Source organism: Triturus cristatus, chromosome 9 (genome assembly GCF_964204655.1).
Source record: "Triturus cristatus chromosome 9, aTriCri1.1, whole genome shotgun sequence".
In the NCBI taxonomy this organism is placed as follows: Eukaryota; Metazoa; Chordata; class Amphibia; order Caudata; family Salamandridae; genus Triturus; species Triturus cristatus.
The window spans coordinates 779,315,187-779,334,664 of record NC_140592.1 but is presented as its reverse complement, the minus strand read 5'-3'; the positions used below and the strand labels follow the sequence as shown (position 1 = coordinate 779,334,664).

The following is a 19,478-nucleotide window of genomic DNA, read 5'->3' as shown; positions in this document are numbered from 1 at the left end:
GGGCACAAGATCCGAGTCCGAAGGAGTTCCGAATGACTCCGTATTTGATTATTCAAATGGTACTCTAGTTGGAAGAAAGCCTCATTGCGGTTCGAACGAGTAGTGTAGTGTTCTTTATGCGTAGCAGTGCTCAATCTCTAACCGGTCATTTTTAACGGGCGCTCGTCGAGGTGTGTTGCAGGTCTCAATTTCTCTATCTTGTCCCAATGGAAAGTTATGCTTGTAGGATGTTACAAAGCAACTCCCATGTTAGCCTATGGGGCAGATAGCATTTCAAGATTGGAAAATGAAATTGGCAGTATTTCACTATTAGGACATGCCACACACACCAGGATATGTCCTACCTTTCACCTACACTGCACCCTGCCCATGGGGTACCTTGGGCCTACCGGAGGGGTGCCTTACATGTACGAAAAGGAACAGTTAGGGTCTGGAAAGTGGGTGCACTTGCCAGGTCAACATCGCTGTTGAAAACTGCGTGCAGACAGAGCACCTTTAGAAGGCTGCTTGTGTGGGTGGCACAACCAATGCTGCAGGCCACCTAGCAGCATTTGATTTACAGGCCCTGGGCACACACAGTGCACCATACTAGGGACTTACTATTAAATCAGATAAGCCAAACATTGAAACACCAATCTATAAACACAATTTATATGGAGAGCATATGAACTGTAGCACAGATTAGCAGTGGTAAAGTGCACAGGATCCTAAAACCAACAAAAACAAGGTCAAAAACAGGAAGCCATAAAGCAAAAAGTCTGGGGGTCAACCCGCTGAAAAATCCAAGTCTAACATGGTCCCTTTAATTAAACAGTTCTTGGTCATCATTAGTTACATCGCTGTTTATTGCTTCCTTTGCAATATCATTTAACATAGTGATATGAAAGTCATAACATACCTAATAAGCACATTTCAATAGTTGCTTCAAATGAGCGTCATAATTCTAAAGGTATTATCTTTTATCAGTGATCATTTCTGTACATCACCTCGATATGCCAAACCTTTATCACACACAATGCATGCTGCATGCTCTTTTACTCCTAACGGTCTTGGTTAATTTGATTAAAGGCAATGAAAAGTTTCAGCGTTCACAAAGTTCAGATACACTTCATCCATTCTGCATATAGTAGGGAGATCAAAATACAGTTTCAAGCCCATCCTCTGTATATTTCTTAAGCAAACAACATTTACTCACCTACCTGATATGTGTGAACCTGTCATTAACTCATCATTTGCTTAGTGTTACCCTTTTTTTAGTTGTGGAGCATCTAGTTTGTTAGTGTAGAGGAAAGATAATTCTATCTAGTGCCACTGCTCGTCCTTACTCCCTGGTGACTTATCTATATGATCCCGTTGCCGAGATCTTTCATTGCCAAGTCCTAGTTTCGCCTTGTTGTTCTGGTTTGATTGAAAAATAGCCAATGTCCTTTAATAAAATGTTTACACAACATATGCACAGCGTTCTGGCCGTCATTCCTAGTGGTTGAAAAGACACTATTTTTTATTCATTTTCAAAACAAATTTTATTTGTGCCAACATCCACATACAGCCTATTCAGCCAAAATATCTGGTACAACGAGCATGGTATACCAATCCAGCCATGATGTTAACATCAATACTTTTGAAAACAAAAAAGGAAGAAAAGGAAAGAAAAAAAGACATAACATTCCATTATATAGCATAGTGTGCTATGTCCTCACTATGTTCCCCAGCGTTTGCCACCCGCACCAAAGTGTCCCAAATGCTGTTAAATCACATGGTAGTACATTCACCATCTTTGCTATTGTCCCGCAGTTTCTAATACTATTGTAGTTGGAGTGGGAAGCTCAAAATAAAGACCTCAGTAGTCCACCCATCTCTGCCAAATTTTAGTGTGTTTCTGTGGGCATTCCCTGGCTTTAAATATAGGTACTTCATGCCCATGCAAAAATCTATCTTTTTTCCAAACTCCCAAAATAGGAGGGGAAGTAGCTTTCCATAATCTGGCGATATCTTGTTTCTCCACTGTGAGGCCCAAATACAATAGGTGGCGCGTGTACCAATTACCCCCAATCTCATCTGCAATGTGCAGTAGGGCCAATCTCAGTGACATAGGGAGATCCAAGCCCAAAACCTTGGAAAGGCAAGTCCTGAACTCCCTCAAACACCTAGTGAGTGCACCACACAGCCAGATTGTATGTAGAAAGGTGCCGACGCTATTACCACAGCGTAAACATGTATTTGGCCAGCCCTCCAAAGCTTATGTCTGGTGAAGTATACCGGATGAAGGTATTTGAACCAAATGAGACCCAGTCGCGAGGCGATAGCTGCGCCGCGTGGAGATTCCAGAGCCTCCGCCCAGTTGTCATCCTCCAATGGGCCCAGAACTTCTTGCCAGGTCTCTTGGAGGGTGTCCAGTGTGGTGGAGCTATTAGTGACAAGAGATTGGTAGATCTTAGTGATTTTATGGTCGCTCAGGTCTCCCATAAATGCTTTGGCCTCTATAGGGTTAAATTCTGGAAGGGTCTCATGGCTTGCAATGTCTGGAGACAGAGCTTGTTGGAATTGGAGATATTTATAGAACTGAGTGCGTGGCATATTGTATTCTCTCTGGAGCTCTTGAAAAGATTTGAGAGACCGACAACGCATAGTTTGTGTAATGACTGTCTGGTTTTGGAGTGGCAGGAGTTGGGGATGTGTTTTCATTGTAGACAGGCGCAAGGGGTGTTGCGGTGTATCCTGCCTTTCCTGGGTGACTCATAGTGGGGTTAAATAGGCCTGGTCTGCATTTAGAGTGGTGGGAGCACCTCAATGGGCAGTGTCTCCTCTGCACAATGCTGTCTCCAACTCCAGTAGTGAAGCTGGGGCAGAGAGGGTAGAACTGGTTTGGACTGGGATCAGACACCTTTGCCACAAAGAGAACAAAGAGAAAATGTGGTATAAATACTGGGGCCCTGACCCCAGGACTTTAGATTACTGCTGGACTAAGGAACCTGCCAGGAAGAAGAAGTGTGAGGGGAGACTACCACTTTGCCGTTTGCTTTTACTGGGTTGGTATGCAGTTGCTGCTGTTGTCTTGGGCAGGGAATGGACTGGACTGTTCTTTCTGCAACCTAAGTATTTTCAAGGGCTTGATGTAGAACTTGCCTCCTGTTGGAAGTCTCAGGGAAATCAAAGACTTCAACATCTGGATACTGCCTCCGAGACCATGTGTTTCAGTGGCCACAGAGGGAAACCGCAGTCTGATGCCGTCACTGAGACTGACAGTGGTTCCGTGACCTGAAGGCACCGCAGAGGGCACCGCTGCACTTTGCACCGCAACCCTGGTCTCACCGACGTCTGTCGCCTCCACTGAGCCGTTGCTTACACCTCGACCTGTGGGCACTACATTCTGCACCGCACTGCCTTGCTTCACTCTGCTGCCCTGGTCTCACTGGCAACGCCGCTGCAAGCTGACATCGCCTCCACTGCCTGCCCTGTGGTTTGGGGGCAGTGCTCCTAAGTCACACAATGCACTGCCCCGTCCCACACCTCAGTCAGCCCACCAACGCCAGTCCCAACGACTCCAGATCCTCAAATGGCACCGTGACTTGCACCTTGATTGTCAGCATCACGAAGAGCATCACCCCACTTCGCACTGCAGCACTGGTCTCACCGACGCCGGTGGACGAACACCACCGAGCCGCTGTCTGTACTGTGACCTGAGGGCATCGGACGCCACCCCGCTCTGCTTCACACCGCAGCCTTGACGCCGGAACCACCATGGTCAGCTGGAATAAAAAGGTACTGTTTTTAGGATCTTCCGTCAACGTAGCCGGCCCACACCGCTGCGGTCACCGGAACCATTGGATTTGGGTGTTCACAACACAGTGACAGCCCTAGACAGAGCTATCAACTGTATATAAAGCATGGTTTTGCATTATTCGCATTTTGGTTACTGTATTTTGGATTTTTAACGTTTTAGTCTTGTTTTACACAGACAAATATTGGATATTTTTCTAAACTGGGGTGGTGTCCTTTTGTAGTTTTTTCACTGTTTTACTGTTGGTTATATGCAAATGCTTTACACACTGGCTCTGGAATAAGCCTGGTTGCTTGTGCCAAGCTACCAAGGGGGTGAGCAGGGATTATCTTAGATGTGCATTCCCCTTATCCTGACTAGAGTGGTGGATTCTGCCTGGCTGAGGGGCATAACCTAGCTAGCCAGAAAATCCATTTCTAACAGGCCACATATATACATACTCTTGAAAACACACCAGAAGGGTGTGACATTTATGGAGTCCCGAATGATATGTGTAAGTGGGCTCAGAGTGAGAAGATTGGTATGAACTCACTAAGGAAATAAAAATAGAGACTTTTGGTTAAGATTCAGCATGAATAATGGTACATTATTTGAAAGACATATGCAAAGCAAACATTAATGATACAATAGAATGGGTCTTCAAAACAGTGATATGAGAGACTGTTAGACCTGGTGGTATTTCCCCAAATCATTTGCCTTCACACCCCAACCCCTCGTTTTGCAGAATTTGTTTTTGTTGTGTTTAGGACTCAATGCTCTTTCCCACTGCCGGCCATTGCTAAAAGTGCTTGTGCTCTATTCCCTAAAACATGGTACAATTGGCAAACAACTAATTGATGTATTTATTTTACTTGTAAGTCCCTAGCATCGGGTACTGCATGTACTCCAGGCGTGTAAATTAAATGTTACTAGTGGGTAGCAGAACTACTTGTGCCACCCACTAAAGTAGCCTTTTAAAGCATGTCTCAGGTCTGCCAATACATTCCTTTAGTGTAGTTTTAAACTGATATTTTTACCTGGCAAAATGAAGTATATAACTATATAATACTTATATACCTGGATCTTTAAGCATTCCATAAACCCTCCATACATAGTTAAATCTCTATCCCAATACTCTCAGATGCAACCATTTCATTTTGTTAACCTCCAACTTATTTCCATGCCCCCATGTGCTGCTTAGCTTTTTACTTTCACTCCACCTACCTTTATTGGAACACCCTCATTCGGGGCTACCTCCATTGTGCAAGCATTCAAAACGACTCAACTCGTATCTTTTCAATTTAAGGCCTCACCAAATCCTGACAAAATCACTCTGTGCATTCTACCCATCTGTTCTTTCATGCGACTACCCACGTTACATCAATGCCACTTTCTACTATCTCTAGCATCCTGAATGACCCCTCCACAGTATTGAACTATACTTGATGTTTTTCAAATAATCCACGACCCTCCAATGTGTCAACAAATTATCGATGTTACTGAGTGGGCTGATGGAATACAGTATGCATGTTTGAATGTTGGTACAAAAATAGAGTTGTGAGGTGTCAAGGGTTTTGGATGGGCAAGTATGAGCAGAGTAGTACACATCTATGTGTTTTCTGCATTTTGTCGGGTTGCCTTTGTGAAGACTATGGTAGTCCAAAGGTATAGATTTACTATTGTGTGGTAATGAAAAGTCTTTTAATGTCGGAAACAAGTTCTTACTCTGGAGGAGACGCCACATGGAATGTCCTCCACCATGCCATTTGTTTGAGAAAATTATTTGTGTACTTCTTGTAACAGGCATTAGACCAGTGTTGGTTCCCAAGTGCTGTATAAGGTTTAATTCTTCAGTACAGCTCTTATAACACTTAGTGCATTAAACATATCTAATTACTGTGGGGATTCTAAGGTGCTGTAAAAGTCTTATCTTCTCAGTAACAATGTTTCCACATTCTGTGCAGTTGAAGTGCCACAATCTAGTGTAGATTCTCTTATGAAGGTCAAGTTTTCATTCTCAGGTAGAACTCTTCTCCTGCTCGGAGTTGGAATATGACCTCACTTTTCTATGTGTTCTCTGATGCCTTAGAAGATTTGTGTTTCGTGTAAAGCTCTTCTTACACTCAGTGCAAGGAAAGGGTCTCACGCCAGTGTGTATCTTTTGATGCTGTAGAAGATTTGTTTTCCGAGTAAAACTCTTCTCACATTCAGTGTAGGGAAAAGGCCTAACGCCGGAGTGAATAATCTGGTGACGCTGAAGATCATTCTTGAATTTAAAGCACTGCTGACATTCGGTGCATTGAAAAGGTTTTTCTCCTGTATGAACTATCTGATGACGATGAAGATCTGTCTTCACAGTAAAGCTCTTCTCACACTCAGTGCAGGAAAGAGGCCTCACTCCAGTGTGCTTTCTTTGGTGCTGTAGAAGAGTTGCCTTTCGAGTAAAACGCTTCTCACAATCGGTGCATGAAAAGGGCCTAACTCCTGTGTGAATACGCTGGTGACGTTGAAGATCATTCTTCAGTTTGAAACTTTTCTGACATTCAGTGCACCGAAAAGGTCTCACTCCTGTGTGGAACCTCATGTGTTGTAGGAGATATGCTTTCTGAAAAAAACTCTTCTCACACAGAGTGCATGAATAAGGTCTCACTCCTTTGTGGAGTCTCTGGTGATAGTGTAGTTCCTGCTTTGCAGAAAATATTTTGTCACACTCAGAGCAGGGAAAGGTTCTCATTTCAGGATGGTTTCTTTGGTGCTGTAGAAGGAAAGTCTTTTGTGTAAAACTCTTCTCAAACTCAGAGCTTGAGAAGAGTCTATCACTCGCTTGTTTAAGGCTGTAGTTGCGAGATAAATTCTTCTTGCACTCAAATACATCCAAACTTGCTGCCTCCAACTGGTGTGCTGCAGAATAAAAAAAAGTTAAATTTAGTATATGGGAAATATGTTATTGCAATAATAACTATAGCATTCACAAGTTAATAAGCAAAGGTTTCAAAGAAACCCTTAGCAGCCTGGTGGCTAGATGCCAAAAAGAGATTTGACCTGGTAAGCTGGGTATGCTTGAGTACGGTTCAGAAAGTGTGGCATTGTACTGCCCAGTGCTACAAGAGGTGTGCAGTTCCTAAGGGGGGCAGGGGAAAGACAGGTCTTTCTTCATGATGCCCTCACACGCCCGAAGGATGCCATGCTTCATCATAGGGTGTTGCTCCTCGTCTGGCTGGCGCTGCAATGCCAGACGGGCTCACAGTAAACGGGGCTCTTTGCCGGAGATCTTTTCGAAGAAGCCCAGCTCACAAAGATCATTATGGAACTTTACAAGAGACTGCCTGCTGTATTTGCATAGGGAAACGTAGACACTGACATGATTGCCATTCAACCTGAGATTAGATAGGGTACCCCTTGTCACCATTTGTTTATAGATCCCTTTTTGAGGAATATAATTAAAGATAATGGGCCCTACTCACAATCTGCATTTTGAGGTATGTTTAGTAGCACTACAATAGTACTACAAAAGTACTACAAAATGCTATTCACCAACCTAGGAGTGTAAAACTCAACCCTCACCTCTCTTATCTTTTCTAGGAGAGGAGAGGATCATCACACATGTAAGTTTACTACTTAGTGGTAAATGTGGGAGAGACCAGGGGAGATGGCTAGGAAAAGGGGCATACTTACTAGTAAATGGGAGGAGGTTAGGGAGGAGTAAGAAGGGATTTAGGGAGGGGCATGCACCCACCCACAAAACAGTAAGCCCATTGCTATTCACAAACTACACTAAAGTTTCCACAGCCACAATGACCCCAAAACAGTAGTAAATAACTCCAGGTCATAGATAGGGTGAGAATATCAATTTTTTCTTTACTGATCTAGGGGCAGCGACTCCCGGAGATAGACGATCTACCTACCCGCAGACAATTATTTTATGTTGCAGGTTGAGTAAACGCTTTGACACAAGTTCAAATGGTGACACTGGGTAGTCTTCTAATATTCACATACAATCAACCAGTGTTGACAGAGACCCGTCAGGAAGTTCATGGGAGAGTGAATTAGTTGGTTAATGTCTGTGGCCTATAAAATGAACCCATTTAGCAGCCTAGTAAAAAGCAAGTGAAATGCATTCCAGTGACAGAATGTATGCTAACTGTTCAATGTGCAACATAATTATGAGGTAGCCCTGTCATATGGAAGTAACCAGTATTCTCGTAAGTAGGAAATATCAACTACTCAATTGTCAAGTAATTTCATCAAAGGCAACTGTCAGGCAGCTTAGTGAGGAAGAAGTATCAAGCACTCCGGTAAATATTATCTGTTAGTCAAATGATAGACAAGTGTCAAATTATTACTTGATAAGATTATTAAAAGTTCCAACTCATTATTTAATCCCACAATCTAATACCACCCATGTTTCTATTTACTGAGCAAAGGGGAGAGATTGTGACTGGGATTACTTTGTTTCAGAAAAGAAAAGTCTTTAAGACCCTTCCAAAGTTCAGGGTACCTGTTTCTTCTCTTGGCACTGCAGTGGGCGAGTTGGAAGCTATGAGGACAACAAATGGATAAAGTTACTGTGTAGATGGTGATACACACAAAGGATTAGTTTACACAAAACATATTTTCCCAATCCTTTAATTCATAAAAGGTTACAGCACACAGGCCACAGAAGCCCGACAAGTGTTTGAGAAGAATGTATTGAAAGATCTGGACATCCTGGACAACAAAAGCAAACATATCAGATGGAACAGGAGTAAAGAGGAGAAAAAAGCTCTGGACGATTTGAAAAACAATCAAGAAATGATAATCAAGCCGGCGGACAAAGGCGGGGGAATTGTCTTGATGGAGCGAGAGAAGTATGAAACTGAAATACACCGTCAACTGGCGAATGAAGATCACTACCGGAAAACAGATCAGGACTTCCCAAAAATCATTTCAGAACAATTGGAAATGCTGATTACTACCGGAGTAGAGAATGGATGCCTTTCGAATAAAGAATCCAAATTTCTCTACAATCAAAATACGAGGACCCCACTAATGTATATACTCCCCAAGATACATAAAAATGCAATAAACCCTCCAGGGAGGCCAATAATCTCGGGGGTGAACTCAATCCTCGAAAGACCAGCGAAATATCTTGATACTTTTCTCAAACCATTGGCAAGTTCAACCATCAGCTATATAAAGGACACGATGCAGGCAATAACATTCTTGGAGGGAGAAAACTTTGATCACGACAACGAACTCCTTGTTACCCTAGAGTAAGTCTATATACTAACATACCGCAGGAAGAAGGCCTAGGAGCAATGGAGCTTTTTTTGGACAAACGCATACGACCACACGCTGTACCAAAATCATTCTTGGTGGAGTTGGGGAAAATATGCCTTAAATACAACTTTTTTCAATTCAATGAGGAGCAGTACCTGCAGATCAAAGGTACTGCGATGGGATGTCGATTTGCGCCAGAAATGGCAGTGATGTTCAAGTCACTCTATGAGGAACGCTGGATATATAATAACAATCCTTTTGAAGGCCACATAAAAATATGGCAACAATATATTGACGACGTAATTATGTTATGGAGAGGAACACCCCAAAGTTTAGAACAGTTTGGCGTATGGCTTAATCAAAGAAATCCTAATATCCAGTTCACTTTGAATTCTAGCAATGTGGAAATACATTTTTGGATCTAATGGTGAAACACGAGGATGGAAAAATCTATACCTCTTTGTACACTGAAGAAACCGACAGAAATACTCTCTTGCACTTCTCGAGTTTTCATCATAGAAATGTGAAAGACAATCTTTCCTATAGTCAATTCTTAAGAATAAGAAGAAACTGCGCCAAGAGGGATGATTACTTCACCAATGCAAAGATCCTTCTCGAAAAACTGGTAGAAAGGAATTATCCACGAAAATTGACAAAAAGTGCAATGACACATGCGTGGTACACACCAAGAGAATCCGTACTAACACCGAAAGAAAAAAGAAAAGAGATGCCCTTGGTATGTTATGTTATGTTATGTTAAATTGGATTTGTTGAGCGCTTAATACCGAAAAGGTCTCTAAGCGCTGTAGAGGAAGAGTAGCATAGAAACCCAGCAGTTCACTTGATCGCTAAATTAAGCCCCAGGCTTCCACAAACAGAATGGTTTTCAGTTGTTTCCTAAAAGGGAGGAGGCGATCTTCAGCTCGAAGTTGACTGGGAAGCTTGTTCCAGAGAGTGGGAATTACGGAGGAGAATGCTCTCCCTCCTTTGGAGACATAGTTGAAGCTGGGACAGTATAGCAGACTCCCTGTGGAGGACCTGAGTACACGTCCAGGTACGTATTTTGTGAGGCGCTGTTTGATGTAGGAGGGAGCTTGGCCATAGATGGCTTTATGGGCGATATGTGTAACCACTTTTTCCAATTACACCAATGAAATCAAGAAAATTTGGAAAAGAAATTGGCAAAGTGTAAAAAGATTGGAAATCTTTAAGGAACAACCCATCTTTGCACTTAAGAAAAATAAAAGCATCAAGGACCATCTAGTGCGGGCTAACACCAAGAAGAAAAGACCAGAAGTTACACTACAGTCAATGTTATCTTTACCACCAGTTAAAGGCCACCATCGTTGTGGTAATTGTAATTCTTGCAGCAACACAATTGAGGGATGCGTATTTAACTATGGAAACAAGAGCATTAGACATGATGAATTTACGAACTGTAAAACCACCAATGTGGTCTACTGTGTGATTTGTCCCAGTCAACTAGTATATTTAGGCAAAACAACCCAGCCAATAAAAACACGATGGACACAAGATAAGTCCAGCATCAAATGTAAAGTCATCTCGGCGCCAATGGTAAAACACCGTTTAGAAAAAAAACATACACCTCAAGATATGAAGTGGACAGTGTTAAAACACATAAAAGGCCGCCTGATAGATAGTGCTTTGGCCAATATCAAAGCTAAGTACATCTTGAAATTGGGTACAACTGATAATGGACTTAACGAGATTTCCGAAATTATGCATTGTGTATGATAGCATCTAGTTAGACCAAATAAAGCAAATTCTACATTAATGTGATTCCCCAAAGTGGCACCAAGAAATATCAAATATGAACGATTACAATGTCCAACAGCATGGTCGTCAAAAAGATTAACTTGTCCTCTAAGCGGTCATAAAAATGTTTTTCAACAAGAAAGAACATAACTGCTTTACGAAGAACCTTCCTGCCTAATACATTTGATAAGCCAGGCAGACCAAATGTGATATGCTTAATACATAAAATGTTAGAACTTCAGTCTACTGTCTTTTTCATCCACCAAGAATATTTCATTCGGAGTAAAAAGTAGAAGGATTGTTAAGGACTTGGTCTCCATAACTACAACAATTTGGAAATAGTATTTGCATCACGGAAGTGAGGCAGAAGAAACAAGACATCTAGGAAGTAGAACTGAGTCATCGAACCAATGGGGAGCACAACAGATAAACAACACGATTGGTCAAAAACAAAAATGTGACCAATACGGAAGTAAAAGAAAGGAAATTGACCGTCGAAGCTTGACATGCCAGAATGCAGGAAGAAATGGCCGCAACATGAATGCCAAGAGACTCGAAGGTAAAAGAAGCTACCCGGTTTTAAAACTTTTAATCTTAATTTTTAACAACCACACGGAGGGTATGCATGCGGCTCACTCAGACCGTAAGTAGCCTATCAACAATACGATATAAATGATTGCACGGAGGCATGTAATCCACACGTACAAGCAAACGGAAAGCAAAAATGGCATGCTCCTCTAATAAAGACACACGTAACTAGAACTAAGGAGATAAAAGCACAACTATGAAATACGGTGTATGCATGCTAGAAGGCATGAATAACACACGACTTTTGTACCCAATAAACGGCCCTAAAATTGATAAACGATTCTTTTACTTTTTTTATATAGAAGAAACGCAAGCAACAGTAGTATTGAAGTTTTGATAAACGACCATCTTAGAAATATCCTGAAATACGAAAACAGGTACAAGCCAAAACTATGGAATTAGTTTCACTGCTAGGCAAAACAAGTAGTATAGACATTTGAATTTGCCAATATTTTATGTTTCCAGCAGAGACAATACCACCAAATTTAGGAAAGACCCTAAAGCTTCCCTGACCGAAGAATCTAAACAGCAACAGGTAATGAAGAAGCCGTATGGCTGTTGTTGAAACTGAACATTAAAATTAGATATACAAATCTAATTACTCCCTCACTTCCCTTTCTTTCTCCAGCGTCCTACAAAATGAAAACACACCAGCCCTGAGGAAGACCTTCTTTTTAGTATCCAGGTCCAAATACAAAGGTCGAAACGCGTCGGCACACCCTTCACTCAATCCCCCACACTGCACAAGGCTAAGAGTACTGCTTGAACTAAAGAGAAAGAAAATGTTTAAAAAATTGATCAGGTGAACCAACTAATAGTGGTTAAATCACCACTAAGATACTTTAAAGCGCTCTCTGACTTTTATTTCACCCTTATGGACCATATATATATACAGTATCGAGAATAAGTAGGAAACATCCCATTACAGTAGTAGCATGTAGTAGGACTTATCGATTTTTTCCAGATAACTTGTGAAAGTGAAAACGTTTTTTGATTTATGCACTGTATATAATCTTTGCACTCTGTTTTGTATTGTCATATCAATATGTAAAAAGACAAAAATATAAATATGTACCATATTTGATATATATATATATATATATATATATATATATCAAAAAAGATGAGAAATAACTAAATAATTGAACTAATCATGGAGTAAAAACCATATATAAATGGATGTTTGGAGTATATATTGATTATTTAGAAAGAAGAATAATTGATGATTTGCTTGGTGACCCATGTATTAGAATGAGTACAAAGAAATTAGCTCATTAGTGGAACTGCCCAGTAGGGAAAAGTTTCTCCCGTCTGTTGAAAAGAACGTTGACAATCCGTGGTCCTAGAAGTACTCTATTATTCTGAAAATAGTTACTGTCACTGTATGCACTACACATTGAGCTCTCTCTGCTGGCTTCTACAGTTCAAGTAGGAAGTTAAGGTGTGGAAATATTCCAGTCTCCTCTCAGGTCTGACATCTATCCAATGGTATTTTTCTAAGCTACTCACGCCAGTGAATGAGACTTCAGAGCACGGATGTCTACCTATCAGAACAACATTATTTTTGTGTTGCAGGATGAGAATAGGCTTTGGGACAAGTTTAAATGGTAACAACTCTCCACCAGGGTCTGAGTTTTCTGCTACATTAGGAGAAATCCTCTTCTGATCACGAGTCACCAGATGGAGATCTAGGGGTTTTCATGGGCAAGGTGATAACTTCTTTGACATTTCCATCTCAGAATACTTTCTCAAGAGGGAGAAATGTCTAGGAAGGAACATATTTTCCACAGAATACTTGGCAACATTGAAGGCATCTCCCCTTTGTTATGGGCTATTTTGCCAGGTTACTGGACTTCAGGACTATTTAACACTTGAAGATAAAATACCATAGTCTATAGAGTTTTCAATGTTTTTCTGGTTGACAACAGGATGAAATTCAGCTAGTGTTTGAATCATATGGAAGCCTGGAATGGTAAAATTGCTAGATATTGTCATAGAATTCAATGCCAGCTAGTCAGGCACACGCACAGGATGTGGCACAATGGTTAATGGAGACCAATAGTCTGCTCAAGAAATGAATCACCACATCAGTTTCTTGGAACTCTGGTGGGTTTATTTACAGTAGGGTACACGTGTGGACAGAGTTCAAAATTCATCAGCATGCACCACTTAGGTGAACATGGTACATAATGAGGTCTGTAATGCAGGACATTACAGGTGCACAGTGAAGTGGTACAGATAGTGTAGCAGAGAATGTAATGAGTGAGCAGGGTGTTAGTAAGTGGTACAGGTGAGGTATTTTTGGTTTTGAGGAGTTAGAACATAGATTTCAAATGTATGTGAGCTGAGTTGTGAGTAGCATGGTGTCTTTTGGTTTTGATTAAAGAAGAGTCCCCGGCAACCTTTCTATTCACTCAACAAATCATCAATCTCTCACTCCAACACATATGTGGCCTGAGCACCAAAGTTCAATTCCGTTTTATTGTGTTTTCTTTTATTGTTTATTTGTCATATTATATCAATGTATACATTGTATTAGAAATTCATTTAACATTTGTTTATCAAAATTTTACCTTCAGAAATCTACATAAAGCATAAAACGCATCACTCCATTTCATTTACACTTCATATAGGTCAAGCATGCGAGAAGTATATCTTTTTTCTTCACTTAAAAACATCTCATACCATATCCATTCATCCACAACTTTGTCATCTAACCACCATTTATTCCTTCATTCACACACATCTCTCAAATCCACACTTCTTAAAAACAAAGATCAATAGCAATTTCAAAGTGGGTCTTAAATTGTCACATTGAATGTCTCTTAGTGTATTCTGTACTCTATAGTCACCTCTTTTTCTCCAACCAGACTATGGCTTTATCATCAAATCAAATCTATGGCTTTTGCATCAAATCTGTGGCCTTCACATCTAATATATGCACGTTTTGGCGACAAACCAAAGCCTTCTTCAGGATTGCTACAGAAGGAGACCCATTGACGCTTCGTAACCTATAAAATAATAACAAAACCTTAATAGGCCATACATATTCTATCAACATAATTCTAATAGTTAACCACACCAGATGCTTTTGCACCACCATGTGCTCACTCGTCATTCCACTTTTGTGAGTGGTATCAATTATACCTTATATCCCATAGAGGTGTTCACTATCATCTCAAGTGTCTTTTTATCTTTAGCTGCATGCCATTCTTCGCCTCCGCAGATCCTCCGCGCATGATATATACACATTCTTTAAACCTTAAGTTTTCCAAAACTACTGAACAGATTTAAACCAAAACACAAAGCATTTTTCTGGACCAAGATCTAGCTTTCTGCCAAATTTGGTGTAAATCCGTCCAGTAGTTTGGGCTGTAGCTGTGTCTAAAGTTCCTATAGAAAAATGAATGGGGAAATCCCCCTTTTTTCCCCTTCCCCACCTGACAGATCACACCAAAACTTTCCACGGGCAAACTAGTCAAAAAGTAGCATTTTATGGGAAGATTTCATGGAGATTCATCAAACAGTGCCAAAGAAGTTATTAGGACAAAAAAAGGCATTGCCTATGGAAGCACAATCCTAAATATAACTATCCAGAGGCGACCACCACAAGGATACATACATATATATATGTATATATATATATATATATATTCACTGAAAAAAACAGAGGTTTCATGGACGTTATAGTTAGGAATTAGCAGTTAAAAAACCTTTGAAGTTCACTAAAAAAACAGAGGTGTCAGGGATGTTATAGTTAGAAATTATCATTTAAAAAAACTCAGAAATTCATAGAAAAAAACACAGGTTTTAAGGACGTTATAGTTAGTTGTACATTTCACTCGTACAAAACCATAGAAATTCGGCCGTTATAGTTAGTTGGGCTAACTATAACTCGCGCCCCCGCAATGCACTGCTGATGACGTCACGTATTACATCACTCATGACATGGTCAGTGACATCACTGATGACATCTCAAATGACATCACTGATGACATCATCCAGTGACTGTTATTTCTATAAAGTATAAATATGTTTAGATATATATATCACAAAACTCTAATACATCTGGCAAAAGTACATCTCCGGCTGAATTCCAAGTGGCTGACATTGGCATTATGTGTGACCTTTATGATTTAGCGATGGGAAACAGTCAACAACAAGAAAGGAATGTAACACAAATGCTAGAATATTTTGATGTGGAATCAAACCAAACCTATCATAGCGGATTGAAGCTAAAATCGAAATATAACCCTAATGTCCCATATGACAATATTGAAGCCTACAACTCAGCTGTAATACAGGGTCTCAAGCGACTGCGTTCCAAAAGATCAAATAGTCAGTATGAAAATCTGTCAAAAGACCAACGGGAAGCCTTACAAGCATTGGAAAAAGACCCTACTATCATTATCAAGCCCTCGGATAAGGGGGGCAACATTGTAATTATGGATCAAAAACAGTATCGAGATGAGGCTGTACGACAACTTTCTGATCATACCTGCTATGAAGAGATTAATTGGGACAGATACAAAACATCTATCAAACGTTATCATGATCTACTAATTAACTGGCATCTGTGTGGTCTCTTGGATGAAGAAGAGTACAGGTTTCTTAAAACCGACAACCCACGTATCCCCTGTTTGTACCACCTCCCAAAAATCCACAAGGACGCCACTAATCCACCAGGGCGTCCAATAGTTTCCTCCAATGGGGGATTATTGGAAAATACTTCAATATTTCTTGATTTTTATCTTTCCAAATATGTTGTCAATCTGAGGTCTTATTGTAAAGACAGTACAGATTTTTTTAAAAGAATTTACGATGTGCAATGGGAGGACAATTTTACAATGATCGCACTTGATGTATGTTCCCTCTATACATGTATTGAGCAAAAAAAAGGTGTAGAAGCGTGCATGTACTTTCTTAAAAGCAGACACATTACGATGTGGGAACACAATGCAATGTTAGAAATCATGAGGCTTTATTGCCTAGAAGAAAACATCTTCCTATTTGAGAAAAGTGTTGATCGTCAATGTTCAGGGACGGCGATGGGCACTTGCTTTGCCCCCAGCCTAGCGAACTTGTTCCTAGGCTGGTGGGAGGAGCAAATTGTCTGGGCCGAAGATAACGAACAATATACTGATCATATACCCATTTGGATAAGATATATTGACGATTTGTTTCTAATTTGAGATGGTCCTGTTGAACAGGCCATTCAATTTATACACAAATTGGAAACAAATGATCTCAATCTCAAATTCACATACAAACTTAGCAAAACCTACTGTGAATTTTTGGATATTTGCATACAGATAGTGGACAGTAAAATAACAACACATCTCCATAGAAAGGAAACAGCAGGGAATACCATCCTACATGGGTCAAGCAATCATCCCGTTCCGCTTATTGAAAGTATCCCCTATGGGTAGATGCTGCGGGCCCATCGTAATTGCAATACAACTGAAAACTACATTGCAGAGCGGACTAATATGGTAAATAGATTCAAAATCAGAGGCTATGGTACCAAAACTCTGCAAAATGCCAAAAACAAACTCAAAGGCATAACACAGAGGGAACTTCTTTTCAAAGATCTATCTAAACAAGAATCAGACCCCACAAAAAAGAATGATAAAATACCAAGAATGATAACTACTTTCTGCAAAGGGGCATCTGATCTGAGAAAACTTATGAAGGCACATTGGGGTTTACTTACAGCAGACCCCATAATTGGCAAGTATGTTGGCCACCAAAGTCCCAAAATAACATATAGGAGAGCTAAATCCCTCAGAGATTCTCTGGTTCATAGCTATCCTCAGGAAGCAGTGGGCCTCAATTGGCTAAATCCTCCTAATGGATTCACCACGTGTGGATCATGCAAGGCGTGCAAAAATGGGGTTAAATCGTACAAAGTACAAAACAATAACCGGGGTAACCGAGAAAATCATGAAAATCATCAATTGCAATAGTGACTATACCATCTATGCTTTGGAATGCCCGTGCGGGTATTACTATATTGGTAGCACTAAGTTACCACTGAAAACACATATTTTTCAGCATCTACGGGCAATAACTAATCGAGATGGAAATTACCCAGTAGCCCGACATTTTGCACACAAACACAATAGCGATAACAAACTATTGCGTTTTTTCGGTATTGACCGAATTTTGCCACATGTTCGGGGTGGAGATCGGGAGCGCATTTTGAGAATAAAGGAATCCAGATATATAATTGACTTAAACACAAAAACCCCAAATGGTCTAAATAGTGGGGAAGAATTGGCCACCCACATAGGTTGAATTTGAAGCAGCAGCAGTATCTCGTTCATCATTTCAATATCAAATGCACTGTATCACTGATTTTAATTGGAATTAGTACAGGGCTAATCCCTTATTTTTCCCTGTAGATTATCGTATGGAAACATTTATGACTATAAATCCCTTAATAAGAAAATATCTTTTCTTCAAAATCTCCTTTTCATATGGGAATTCTCATTGGCGATAATGCCAATGATATAGCCTGTCCAGTTCCCTTTATGAGCACCATCAGCACTTTTACAGTTCAGATATCACTTATCACACTTTAGGCACTTTATTTTGTAGTGGCTATCCCCTAGGATACTTAAGAGGACCAGTAGGCGAACATGAAATATGTATAGGTGACAACATGGTCAAGATGGCCGCGTACATGGTCTGCAGCGACAGGGTACATTACCCCTTTCTATTATTATGATTATTATTTCTGTAAGGATTTGAGCGACCAGTATAGAGATAAGCAAGGGTACATCACCCACAATACACTGTCTTGACGTTTATGATTGCTATATGTTGCGTTGTGAATTTCAAAGAGTGCATAACTATTGCTGGCGTAATCGAAGATTGAATTCATGTTGACAGGGCAACATTCGCATATATGGTATTTTATCGTTATTACGGCGGAGTAATGTCCAATATTTGATTCTTAACGCAAATTGCATATGGTCATTGATGATTGTTACTGTTGCCTATTCTCGGCATCTATGCCTTTATAAATGGAAAATGTCCAGATTAATGCATATCAACGGAGCGTTTGTATACATAACCAATAACTTGATTGTATATACTGTGGCACGGACAAAATGCGTATTGTTTGAAAAGTGTAACTCAGCATGATCTAATTGTGTTATCTTAATTTTTGGGTAGCGTTTATAGTTATGTTTACACAAACAAGTACCGAAGACCAGTGCAATGAATGGGATTTATCACTGATACTTAATTTTGTCACTGATTGAAAGATCGAAGCTCCGTATGTGATTGCAGTATGTCTTCTATGTTTTTCTTTACTTTGAAAACAATGGTGCCTCTTTCTAGGGGAATTTGCCAATTTTATTTCACTCGAAAAAGGCTCAATGCCGAAACGCGTTGTCTTGCTTTTTGTGTACAATAAAACTTTGTACATTCTCCTGGTGTGCCGTTCCTCTGCTTTATCACCTTCGGTGGAAGGACGCTTGAAGCTATTCTTGGGATATATTTCGGTTGCTGTAACCGCTGAATCGGCACCAACATCGTGGGACTGGTGAGCCGCTAAGCACAGCAGTTTTGGACATATATATATATATATATATACACACACATCAAGGTGTATTGAAGAATGAGTGGGTGTATGAGTGTCTAAATGGATGATTTAGTAGGTGCGTGACTGACTGTATAAGTGAGTAATTAAACCGGTCTTACTGAATGCATGGGTTAGTGACTAAACTGTGTGAATGTCTGTATCAGTCTGTCAGTTGGTGTGTAAGCGACTGCATGGGTTGGTGAGTAGCTACATGAGTCTCTATATGGGTTATTGATTGGTTGTCTGAGTATCTGTATGGGTGCCTGAGTGTCTGTGTGGTTGGGTGGGGGTGTGTGACTCTGTGCATAGAAGTGTGAGTGGTTGATTCACTGGGTGTATGGGTTCAAGAGTGCATCTGTGAAGGGCTGTATGGGTGGGTGAGTGTTTGTATGGGTGTGTTGGTGAGTGAATGGATATCTCAGTGGTACATGTGTGAGTAACTACATATGTGAAAGGCAGTATATGTGAGTGTTGGACTACATAAATGACTATATGTGAGAGTGG

General features: G+C 40.5%; 1 protein-coding gene across 2 annotated transcripts in view; it reads right to left on the bottom strand.

The window, feature by feature from the left end:
- Positions 1–854: 854 nt before the first annotated feature.
- Positions 855–19,478, bottom strand: part of LOC146798836 (uncharacterized) — a 304,215-nt gene continuing 285,591 nt past the window's right edge. For both annotated transcript variants that reach the window (XM_085626154.1, XM_085626155.1), the window contains one exon: positions 855–6,661. In XM_085626154.1, the coding sequence (XP_085482280.1) occupies positions 5,778–6,661 (884 nt within the window). In that variant the 3' untranslated portion in view covers positions 855–5,777. The remainder of the gene's footprint in view (positions 6,662–19,478) is intronic.